Source organism: Notolepis coatsorum, assembly GCF_963971535.1.
Source record: "Notolepis coatsorum genome assembly, contig: SUPER_8_unloc_1, whole genome shotgun sequence".
Classification (NCBI taxonomy): domain Eukaryota; kingdom Metazoa; phylum Chordata; class Actinopteri; order Aulopiformes; family Paralepididae; genus Notolepis; species Notolepis coatsorum.
The window spans coordinates 1,860,320-1,873,666 of record NW_028174873.1 but is presented as its reverse complement, the minus strand read 5'-3'; the positions used below and the strand labels follow the sequence as shown (position 1 = coordinate 1,873,666).

At 41.8% G+C, this 13,347-nt stretch overlaps 1 protein-coding gene across 2 annotated transcripts in view; it reads left to right on the top strand.

The window, feature by feature from the left end:
• The window catches only part of rad51c (RAD51 paralog C), a 74,589-nt gene extending 61,553 nt beyond the window's left edge, over positions 1 to 13,036 (top strand). For both annotated transcript variants that reach the window (XM_084338359.1, XM_084338358.1), the window contains exons 8-10: positions 1,946 to 2,006; positions 10,731 to 10,791; positions 12,148 to 13,036. In XM_084338359.1, coding sequence (XP_084194485.1) covers positions 1,946 to 2,006; positions 10,731 to 10,791; positions 12,148 to 12,273 — 248 coding nt within the window. In that variant the 3' untranslated portion in view covers positions 12,274 to 13,036. The remainder of the gene's footprint in view (positions 1 to 1,945; positions 2,007 to 10,730; positions 10,792 to 12,147) is intronic.
• The last annotated feature ends 311 nt before the right edge of the window (positions 13,037 to 13,347 follow it).

Genomic DNA, 13,347 nt, shown 5'->3' with positions numbered 1-13,347 from the left:
GAGAGCAGAGAGCAGAGAGCTGGAGGGAGAGCAGAGAGCAGAGAGCTGGATGGAGAGCAGAGAGCAGAGAGCTGGAGGGAGAGCAGAGAGGGAGAGCAGAGAGCTGGAGGGAGAGCAGAGAGCAGAGAGCTGGAGGGAGAGCAGAGAGCAGAGAGCAGAGAGCTGGAGGGAGAGCAGAGAGCTGGAGGGAGAGCAGAGAGGGAGAGCAGAGAGCTGGAGGGAGAGCAGAGAGCAGAGAGCTGGAGGGAGAGCAGAGAGCTGGAGGGAGAGCAGAGAGCTGGAGGGAGAGCAGAGAGCTGGAGGGAGAGCAGAGAGCTGGAGGGAGAGCAGAGAGCTGGAGGGAGAGCAGAGAGCTGGAGGGAGAGCAGAGATTGATAGCATGCTATAATAAAATTACTTATTATTATAATAAAAAAAACTAAAAGAAAATTATTTTTGAAAAAATATATATATTTTTCTTTTTTACTTAATAGTTAATTTTGTTCATTCACGTATATGTTTAAGGAAACCAACAAACAGTTATAATCTTACACATACACGTGAAACAAATATGTAAAAAAATTTAATAAAAAAATAGGGATGTCCGATATTATCTGCCTACCGATATTATCGGCCGATATCGGCATTAAAATGTGATATCGGAAAATATCGGTATCGGTTTTCATTTTATTTTTATTTTTTTTACTTTTCTATAACCTTTATTTACCCAGGCAAGCAAGTAAGAACAAATTCAGATTTTATTTATTGTCAAAAGTATGCATAATGTTGTGTTAATTCGTCAACAAGAGATATGTAATGTTAATTACCTGAAATTATTCCATTTTTTGGGGGGGGGGGGGGGACCCTGCATATATCTGTATCGGTTGATATCGGAAATTAAGAGTTGGACAATATCGGTATATTGGTATCGGTAAAAAAGCCAATATCGAGCATCCCTAAAAAAAAAAGGTTTATTTTTTAATTAAAATTATTAATAATTTAAGATTGATTTTTCTCATAGCTACGGGTAATCGATTAATCGATTACTCACGCCCATCCCCAATAGTGATATACAATGTACAGGTGATTAAACTGGGTATAAAATGTATAGATTAGTACTACTGAGTATAGTGCTAATCAGATGTATGTACAGAGTTGTAGTATTAATATGTACAGTGATACAGGTGTAGAGACACTAGAGTCGTCATACTGGCCAGCAGCATAAGTAGTAAGAGTAGGTAAGGGATATGTATAGATATAGATACAGATATGTAAAAAGGATTAAATGCAGGTATGTACAGACGGATGTGGATAGATATGTATATACGGTAAGAATAAATATATATATACATATATCAGCATTATTGTACATGCTATCATACAGAGTTACATGCAGGTGTATACAGTAAGTAGGTATATAGAAGAATTATATGCAGGTATATTCAGACAGATATATATATATGCAGTAAATATAGAATATTACATTACATTCACCTAGGTTGAAAATATCTGTTATCCCTCGTTTTATCATCCCTCAACTTTGTAGGAGAAGAGAATCAAGGTACTGATGGTTAAAGGAACACGCCGACATTATGGGAAATGCGCGGACCGTCTTTTCCAGAGTCAGACAAGAAGATGGATACCAATTTCCTCTCAGTAGAGAGAGATAGCCTAGCTTAGCACAAATTAATGGAAGCCGATACGGACCACTAGCCTATCTTAAAACTCTGCGAGAGGTGTTGTCGACCAACAGCGAGGCTAGCTGTTCCGTATCCACTTCCGTTCATTTGTGCTAAGCTAGGCTAGCGTGCAGCCGGAGAGCTTTCTACTGAACGCACAGAGAGGAAATTGGTCTCTATCTTCTTGTCTGACTCTGGAGAAGACGGTAAGCGCAGGTCCCATAATGTTGCTGTGTTCCTTTTAAGCTCTTTCTATAATAAAACATGAGTGTGTTTGGTCTCTGTAGGAGAAAGCTGGGGTCACGCTGCCACACAGAGACTCATCCTACACTGGGAGGGAACGCAAAGGTATACGGTCACTATTTTAAGCTGCAATACATTGGTTTGGGATCAAATTTTTTAAAATTGGCAAAATCTAAATAGTATTTTTAGGAAACCGGATGCCTGGAACACTGTATCAAGCTAGAGATAAACTGTTTTAGACTAGGCTTTAGACTCCTCCCTCTACTCACAGTTCTCCTTTAGACTCCTCCTTCTAGTTTCAAGTTTCAAGTTCAAGTTTCTTTATTAGTTGTCAGAGTACTTTGATATAAAATACAGAGTACTTTGATATAAAATGCTTCTTTCTGTTTTGCTCCAGAGATTGTGCTAGATAAAAATAAACAAGTATAAAATAAGTATAATAAGTATAAAATAGAAGTCAAGTACGTAGACAAAAGTGTTCAATATACATATATACAATATACAATGCAGAGTAGAAAAGTAACTGAGTTACAATAAAATATACAGTACCATGCAGAAATGGGATGAGGTACAATTTACAGTAAGGTGTAATGAGGTATGAGTTGTAGTGCAAATTCGTTACCAATAAATATAACGGAAAGAAGCATTTTATATAAAAGTACTCTGTATTTTTGTATGACAACTAATAAAGAAACTTGAACTTGAAACTATAAAGTGTGTTGAGTGTCTAAAGTGGGTGCTGCAGTGAGTTGTTTGTTTAAAGTGAGTGTGTGCGTGTGGATGTGTGTGCTGTGAGTGTATTCCCGGTTCACACACTACTCACAGTTCTCCTTTAGACTCCTCCCTCTACTCACAGTTCTCCTTTAGACTCCTCCCTCTACTCACAGTTCTCTCTCTGACTCCTCCCTCTACTCACAGTTCTCCTTTAGACTCCTCCCTCTACTCAGTTCTCCTTTTGACTCCTCCCTCTACTCACAGTTCTCCTTTAGACTCCTCCCTCTACTCATCTCCTTTAGACTCCTCCCTCTACTCACTCCATGTTGAGCAGCCGTTCACCAGCTCCCTGTTTGTTTTAGAATAGATAACTCACCACTAGGGATGTTTGATATTGGCTTTTTTACCTATACCGATATTGTCCAACTCTTAATTTCCGATACCGATATCAACCGATACGGATATATGCAGGGTTTCCCCCCCCAAAAAACGGAATAATTTCAGGTAATTAACATTACATATCTCTTGTTGTGGAATTAACACATTATGCATACTTTTGACAATAAATAAAATCAGAATTTGTTCTTACTTGCTTGCCTGGGTAAATAAAGGTTAAATAAATTTTAATTTTTTTTTAAAACCCGATACTTTCCCATATCACATTTTAATGCCAATATCGGCCGATAATATCGGACATCCCTACTCTGTACTGATGATACTGGTTGACTCTACACTTGTAAAGCCCTACAGGCTTTAGCCTCCTTCATCAGCAGCCTGTTTTAACCCCCATGAACCCCACAATACGATATTACACAGCCAGTACACAGCCAGTACACAGCCAGTACACAGCCAGTACACAGCCAGTACACAGACAGTACACAGACAGTACACAGACAGTACACAGCCAGTACACAGACAGTACACAGCCAGTACACAGCCAGTACACAGACAGTACACAGTCAGTACACAGACAGTACACAGTCAGTACACAACCAGTACACAGACAGTACACAGACAGTACACAGTCAGTACACAGTCAGTACACAGTCAGTACACAGCCAGTACACAGCCAGTACACAGACAGTACACAGACAGTACACAGTCAGTACACAGCCAGTACACAGCCAGTACACAGACAGTACACAGCCAGTACACAGCCAGTACACAGCCAGTACACAGCCAGTACACAGCCAGTACACAGACAGTACACAGCCAGTACACAGCCAGTACACAGACAGTACACAGCCAGTACACAGCCAGTACACAGCCAGTACACAGACAGTACACAGCCAGTACACACACAGTACACAGCCAGTACACAGCCAGTACACAGCCAGTACACAGCCAGTACACACACAGTACACAGTCAGTACACAGACAGTACACAGACAGTACACAGCCAGTACACAGCCAGTACACAGTCAGTACACAGACAGTACACAGTCAGTACACAACCAGTACACAGTCAGTACACAGACAGTACACAGCCAGTACACAGTCAGTACACAGACAGTACACAGTCAGTACACAACCAGTACACAGTCAGTACACAGACAGTACACAGACAGTACACAGACAGTACACAGACAGTACACAGACAGTACACAGCCAGTACACAGCCAGTACACAGACAGTACACAGTCAGTACACAACCAGTACACAGACAGTACACAGACAGTACACAGACAGTACACAGACAGTACACAGCCAGTACACAGACAGTACACAGTCAGTACACAGACAGTACACAGTCAGTACACAACCAGTACACAACCAGTACACAGTCAGTACACAGTCAGTACACAGCCAGTACACAGCCAGTACACAGCCAGTACACAGCCAGTACACACACAGTACACAACTATTAAACAGCCAGTACACAGCCAGTACACAGCCAGTACACAGTCAGTACACACACAGTACACAACTATTAAACAGCCAGTACACAGCCAGTACACAGACAGTACACAACCAGTACACAACCAGTACACAGTCAGTACACAGCCAGTACACAGCCAGTACACACACAGTACACAACTATTAAACAGCCAGTACACAGCCAGTACACAGTCAGTACACAGCCAGTACACAGTCAGTACACAACCAGTACACAGCCAGTACACAGACAGTACACAGCCAGTACACAACCAGTACACATCCAGTACACAGACAGTACACAACCAGTACACAGACAGTACACAGCCAGTACACAGTCAGTACACAACCAGTACACAGACAGTACACAGACAGTACACAGCCAGTACACAGACAGTACACAGCCTTAGATCCTCAGGCCTTAATGACGATGCTTCTTTTCACTTGTTTCTTATTAATGAAAAGTACATTTCTGATAAGTACATTTCTGATAAGTACATCTCTGAAAAGTACCTTTTTAAAGAGGTCACTGCAGTTTCTTGTATTTGTCAGTTGAATCATATAATAGGTTAGTTGACAAAACCTATGACTAATAGTCAAAGTTATAATGAATGTTATGTAAGACCTTGCGATGACTATGCAGCCGAACTATTCTTCATCCCAGGCCAGACAGGAGGAGGTGAGGTAATGAGTACAGTGAGTCAGCTAACAGACCTTCAGGTCCCCTGCCTCCTCACAGCACCGTTTAGAACCTCATCCATACAACTTCACATTGAATCGACCGCGTGGCCGTCCCCGTTCAAGTCCACAGCGGCTGTGTGGCAGTGCCCGGGCACCCCTTTGAAACGGCTGGCATGGAACTTTGGATCATTGGAAATCGGTGTCGGTTTGGTTTTTCGAAAAGCTATTTGACTGAACAACTTTCTTGAGTCTCGTGCTAGAATTACCAAGACCGAGACGTGTCCATGTTGTGAAAAAGGAATAGCTTCCCCTTTAACCACATGGAGAGCAGTCGTGCTTTGAGAAGTGTGAGAAGTGTGTCCTGTCCACATCATCTAGGTCTCATACACAGGGTTCCCGCAGGGTCTTAAAAAGGTCTTAAATATGATCATATGAATATGATGGGTCTTAAACATGTATTGGATTAGGAAGTTACTTCTATGTTGTGATAACGTCTCTGTATCACATTTAAATGTGTTTGGGGGAAATTATCAGTTCATATGGATTTACTTCTTTCATAGTAATTTTCCTTCATACCTTTCTGCCAGTATGGCTGTGAATTAGGTATTCACTTCTATTCAATGTGGTCTTAAAGACGTCTTACATTCAAGTATGACATTTAGACTAGGTCCCCAAAATGAATGGAAGTGAATGAGGTGACACCTGGGAGGAATGGTGGTGTTGACGGCTGTGATATTGCATACTGTATTTTGTCATAGTAGCCTGCACCAGCCTTGATACGCGATAATATCAACAAGTCATTTGAAGTGTTAGTGAGTGTTCAGTAAAAAAAAAAATGTCGGCGTGCGCTTCTTGCTGGAGTGCCGACTTCTCTATTCGGTTGTTAAGTCTGACGTCTATATTCATGTCCGGGGGGCCAAACGGTCAACAACACACCTTCACGCTTCAGACAGCAGGAGATACTAGGAGCACATACCACAAACCGTTTGTTTAGGACTCGGATCTAGTAAAACAACAAGGGAGTGACACAGCACTGATGCGTGTTGAAAAGATGAGAGCCTCAGCCAACGCAGGAAGCTTGGCCCGGAAAACTGTTTGGAAGGTCGATAGTACACATCACGACTTAACAACTATTCGGCTCTATAAGTTATTGATTGCTTTAAGTCTGTCGTCATGCTTTCGACCATCATTTAGACGAGGGCTCAACACTGCGAGAGAGAGAGATGTAGAGAGAGAGAGATGTAGAGAGAGAGAGAGATGTAGAGAGAGAGAGAGATGTAGAGAGAGAGAGAGATGTAGAGAGAGAGAGAGATGTAGAGAGAGAGAGAGAGATGTAGAGAGAGAGAGAGATGTAGAGAGAGAGAGATGTAGAGAGAGAGAGAGATGTAGAGAGAGAGAGATGTAGAGAGAGAGAGAGATGTAGAGAGAGAGAGAGATGTAGAGAGAGAGAGAGATGTAGAGAGAGAGAGAGATGTAGAGAGAGAGAGAGATGTAGAGAGAGAGAGAGAGAGAGAGAGAGAGATGTAGAGAGAGAGAGATGTAGAGAGAGAGAGATGTAGAGAGAGAGAGAGAGATGTAGAGAGAGAGAGAGATGTAGAGAGAGAGAAATGTAGAGAGAGAGAGAGAGAGAGATGTAGAGAGAGAGAGAGATGTAGAGAGAGAGAGATGTAGAGAGAGAGATGTAGAGAGAGAGAGAGATGTAGAGAGAGAGAGATGTAGAGAGAGAGAGAGAGAGATGTAGAGAGAGAGAGATGTAGAGAGAGAGAGATGTAGAGAGAGAGAGAGAGAGATGTAGAGAGAGAGAGAGAGATGTAGAGAGAGAGAGAGAGAGAGATGTAGAGAGAGAGAGAGAGAGAGAGAGAGAGATGTAGAGAGAGAGAGAGATGTAGAGAGAGAGATGTAGAGAGAGAGAGAGAGAGAGATGTAGAGAGAGAGAGAGATGTAGAGAGAGAGAGAGATGTAGAGAGAGAGAGAGATGTAGAGAGAGAGAGAGACCATGTCCCTGTCTGTTGTCAAGGAGACGTGGGCGGCTTTGCAGCCGTGTCTTCTAGACCGGATTTCTCTGAAGGAGACCTTGCATCCGCACAGCGGCATGATAGACGCGGGGAAAACCGCCTTAGTGATACTTACTGATAGAAAACACTGCTAGAAAAGGCCTTTTTTGTCCTTGTCTTTCTTAACCTCGTCTCCTCCTGGCTCGCATAGCTGGAGGTGTGCTGCAAGCCATCGCTCGGCTGGAACACAGACAAACGCAGAGGGAGGGAGAGCGCTTCAGAAAGCGGTGTGTCAAGAGAAGCGGCGTGTGTACATTTATTATATATATATAATGTGTCACGACACCAGTGTCTCCTGGGGATCTCTGTGACCTTTGTACATAACCGTTCCTATAACCCTGTACGTTACATTTCATACCTATACAGGGCTCGAAATTGCGACAGAAATTGTATCTGTGCGACCTCAAAATATAATTGGGAGCATTCGTGCGAGCGGAAATAATTGTTCTGGTGCGACCCGCCCCCCCCCCCCCCCCCCTCCTCTTGTTGACGCACACACACGCTGCTCGCAGTGCCCTCCGCTCTGCGTGGTGCAGTTTGTTAAAGTCCCGGCGAAGAGTGGTTGCAAGAGGAGGCAATACATCCAACTTGATTCCGCATCTACGGGATCATCACCCAGTGCTATTTGCCAATTGCAAGGTAATGTTGTCTTGTCTTGGCGTGGTGTGCTGTTATCTGAAAATAATGCTCAATGCACGAAGGGCTAACGTTAGCCCTTCGCCGACTGGGATTTGCCTGGAAAGTAGCGTTAGCTACGTGTACAGCGTTAGCCTAGCTAACGTTAGCTACAAAGCTAACGTAGCTAATATACAAAGCTAGTATATTCGGAATGAGCCTGGGGCTGGATGTTTAGTTTTGGAGTTCAATGTGCCGTTAGCATGTGCTGGTTGACTTGACTCCGACCGACTCATCCATAGTGTATACTAGCTTTGTAGCTAACGTTAGCTAGGCTAACGCTGTACACGTAGCTAACGCTATTCTCCAGGCAAATCCCAGTCGGCGAAGGGCTAACGTTAGCCCTTCGTGCATTGAGCATTATTTTCAGATAACAGCACACCACGCCAAGACAAGACAACATTACCTTGAAATTGGCAAATAGCACTGGGTGATGATCCCGTAGATGCGTAATTGACCTGGACTGAAAGTGACCAAATGCTCACTTAAGACTGAGTGTATTTATTTTATTTAAGTTTATTTGGAAATTGGAAGTATTTTCTATATAGAATAAAAAATACTTCCAATTTCCAAATAAACTTAAATAAAATAGAATTAATTTCTATTATATTATAAATACACTCTTAAGAGTGTTTATTTTATTCAGAAAGGAATTATATTTTATTTGGAAATTGGAAGTATTTTTTTATTCTGTAGTTGCTGTACCTACTTAGTTAAAGTGGTCAGACAGTTCCCTCTGTGTGTGTGTGTGTAACACAATCACATTTTCTGCAAGTTATTTATGAATGTGTGAATGAAGACTGTAATAAAATACGTTTTGTTCAATGGGGTGAAAAAATTCCTTTTTTTTTAAAAACCGATTACCGTGATATACCGTTAACCGGGGTATTTTTGCCCAAGGTTATCATACCTTCAAAATGTCATACCGGCACATACCTAGTCTACACTATACTATAGTTTAAGGCTACTTTCACTGTTTTACAAAAATATATTACAGGACAACAGCCTGCTCCTGAACATTGGTAAAACCAAGGAGCTGATCGTGGATTATAGGAGAGGACAGCAGGAGACACACACACCACTGATGATTAACGGGGCTACCGTGGACAGGGTGAGCAGCTTTAAGTACCTGGGGGTCCACATCTCAGAGGACCTGACATGGTCAACACACATAGACACAGTAGTAAAGAAGGCGAAACAGCGCCTCTACCACCTGAGACAGTTAAGGAAGTTCAGAGTATCGGGGAAGATACTCCAGTCCTTCTACTCAGGAGCTGTAGAGAGCATCCTGAACGGAAACATCACTGCCTGGTATGGAAACAGCATGGCACAGGACAAGAAGGCCCTACAGAGAGTGGTGCGCTCAGCCGAGCGTACCACGGGTATTGCGCTACCTCCCCTGCAGGTTCTATACAACAAGAGGTGCAAATCCAGAGCCTGCAGAATAATGAAAGACCCTCACCACCCCAATAACAGCCTGTTTCAGCTGCTGAGGTCAGGCAGACGCCTGCGAACCCCAGCTACTAGGACAGAGAGGCTTAGGCTCAGCTTCTTCCCCCAGGCCATCAGAGTCTTGAACAATGAACATTGAGTGCCACAGAACACTGAACTTCTCACACACAAGCACACATGAGCACACACACGACACGCACGCTGTGCACGCTCACACACTAGCAGCCACTTTAACACTTTAACATGAGCGGGCACACACCCACACTTATTGCCAAAAGGAAAGGCCACTTTAAATTAGTATTAGCAACAGTAACAGTGTATTGCACTACCAAAGCTACCTAGCATGTCCTATATGCTCTGTAAATAACTATGTACAAATACCGAGATGTCACACCATGTTACCTGTTACCTGTTATTGCACAATGTTTTTTGTATTGGATTCTATTATATGTTGTACCACTGTATTGCACATCGTTGCGGGCAAGACCACCCACATTTCATTGTATACTCGTATGCCGTGACAAATAAAACTCTTGACTTGACTTGACTTGGTGCTCCTTACATTTTGGTGGGTGCTCCTACAAGACACATGTAATGTTAATTACCTGAAATTATTCAGTTTTTTTGGGGGGGGGAAACCCTGCATATATCGGTATCGGTTGATATCGGTATCGGAAATTAAGAGTTGGACAATAACGGTATATCGGTATCTGTAAAAAAGCCAATATCGAGCATCCCTAATACAGTAGGGGTGTAACGATTCAACCTCACAACGATTCGATTACGATTATTCAGGCAACGATTCAATGCACCATGAAATCTCTTCTTTTGACCACGATTCGATTTGATTCGATACATTTTCGATACATTTTCTATCAGTCAATTCCCCAAAACATTTTGAATACACAAATGTGGCTGCAGGGGGAACTTATTCACTCAGCATGAATGGACTATAGGTCAATAAAAACAATCCAAAAAAAATAAAAATTCAAGTGTACAAGTGGTTTATGTTCATATTCACGTTCACAATATTCACATTATGCTCCTCCCGGCAGCATCTTGGAAGTGTCCTTGAGCAAGACATGTAACTGCTCCCGATGAGCAGGTTGGCACCTCTGCCGTCGGTGTGTGAGTGAATGTGTGAGTGAATGGGTGAATGTGAGGCATACGTTGTAAAGCGCTTTGTTTAAAAACACTATATAAATGCAGTCCATTTACCATTTGCTTTTTTTTGGGTATATTTATTACCTTTTTTTTCTATCTTTCATAATACATTGATAATAATATATGTTCTTGTACTTTGCCGTGCTGTACCGTCTGTGACACAACCAAGTAATTTCCCCTTAAACTTATCTTCTCTCTGTCTTGTCTCTATCAGACTGGCTTCCCTGTACAAGTCCCCCAGCCAAATGGAAGCTACTGTCCCCTACCATATCACTGTGAGTACAGTACTGAAGTATCTACCTACCTTCCTTTACCTTTTATTCCTATAGAATATATATGCCTATTATATTGTATATGCCTGATGAAGGCCCCAGACGGAGACATATACGAGAATAAATAATATTGAGCTTATTTTACTCCACCAGCGCACCTGTCACAAAGACTATTATCCACTTGTCAGAAAGACTATTATTCACCTGACACAAATACTATTGTCCACCTGTTACAAAGGCTATTATCCACCTGTCACAAAGGCTATTATCCACTTGTCACAAAGACTATTATTCACCTGTCACAAAGGCTATTATCCACCTGACACAAATACTATTATTCACCTGTCACAAAGACTATTATTCACCTGTCACAAAGACTATTATTCACCTGTCACAGACTATTATTCACCTGTCACAAAGACTATTATCCACCTGTCACAAAGACTACTGTTCACCTGTCACAAAGACTATTATCCACCTGTCACAAAGACTATTATTCACCTGTCACAAAGACTATTGTTCACATGTCACAAAGACTATTATTCACCTGTCACAAAGACTATTGTCCACCTGTTACAAATACTATTATTCACCTGTCACAAAGACTATTATTCACCTGTCACAAAGACTATTATTCACCTGTCACAAAGACTATTGTTCACCTGTCACAAAGACTATTATCCACCTGTCACAAAGACTATTATTCACCTGTCACAAAGACTATTGTTCACATGTCACAAAGACTATTATCCACCTGTCACAAAGACTATTGTTCACATGTCACAAAGACTATTATCCACCCGTCACAAAGACTATTGTTCACATGTCACAGAGACTTGTACACCTGTCACAAAGACTATTGTTCACCTGTCACAAAGACTATTTTCCACCTGTCACAAAGACTATTATTCACCTGTCACAAAGACTATTATCCACCTGTCAGAAAGACTATTATTCACCTATCACAACAACTATTATTCACCTGTCACAAAGACTATTATTCACCTGTCAGAAGTACTTTTGTCCACCTGTCAGAAGTACTATTATTCACCTGTCACAAAGATTATTATTCATCTGTCACAAAGACCTTTAATCATCTGTAAAATACTTTTGTTCCGCTGTCACAAATACTTGTAATCACCTGTAAAATATCTTTATTCAGCTGTGAGTGACAAAGACTTTTATCCATCTGTGTTTTTTAAGTGGGAACAGGTGGGGGTGGCTGTTGCCTCCCTGCCGCGTATTTCTCACTATTGATCTTGATCAGTATTGATCTTTGCAGTGCAATTTTGTGAATGAAGGAATGAAAAAAGAAATGTTTCACATGTTCAACTCCTAACACATCCTTCTCACCTCCAGGGTCAAGGCTTCCGGGACGCTCCCTCATCAGACCAACCCAAAATGTCAAACAACCCCTCTGCCTGTACGAGCCAATCGGGAAGCCAGAGCAAGCGGCCTAGAGTACAAGAGGACCAATCAACATAGGCCCCACAGACACAAGTGCAGCACTTTTTACTGGTCAAGGACTAGGGGTGTAACGATGCATCGATTAATCTAAATGCATCGATTCTAATGTGTTAGAATTTGAATGATGTTATAATTGATTATAATCTAAATTTATAAAAAAAGAAAAAAAAAATTGTATTGACCTATAGTCCATTCATGCTGAGTGAATCAGTTCCCCCAGCCACATTTGTGTATTCAACATTTTGGGGGGAATTAACTGATAGAAAATGTATCGAAGCTTAATAAAATAGAATCTAATCGAATCGTGGTCAAATGAAGAGATTTCATGATGCATTGAATCGTAGCCTGAATAATCGAAATTAATCGCTGTGAGGTCGCATCGTTACACCCCTATCAAGGACTGATCGTTACTTTGGTTGTTTTTGTCAGCCTGATTGACAGTGCTTTTGATGCTAAAGGGGTCCCCACACGGCGAGCGATTTTAGCCAGGCGACCGATTTTTTTTGCGAGCCGACAGACAGAATTGTATCGCCTTCATTGTTATGAATGAGAGAACCCACACGGCAGGAGATTCTGAAGCGACGGTCGCGCAGCTATTTCTGTCGCCTCGCTCAAAATCGCCTCGATCCTATTTTTGGAGGCGACGGCAGGCAGGACAATGAGGAAATAACATGACTTCAGTAGTTCTACTGGTGTATCATTTGTACACCATTAATGTATCATTCAATACATTCATTGATCAATAACCTCCGTATTATTACCATGCTACTTATGTTCATTATTATTAATGGGAACAATTTAAATAAATAACGTTAGTTTGAGAAGCTGTAGTGGCCGCTTGTCATTAACTAATAAATGAACAATGCGCCACGATGCATCTACTAGTGTTTTTATACTCGGGTAACAAAATAAGTTGTGGATGTTGACAGAGTTTAATGTCCAGGCTGCAGCTGATGTAGTTTGTAAGGTTTATTGTCCAAAGAAAATTATGGTTGAGAACAAAACAGTTTGCGTCTTCCGTGAAAAATACACTCTCAGCAGCTGCATAACAATACTTGTCCAATCGTTGGTAATGAACGTATCGTAGCGATC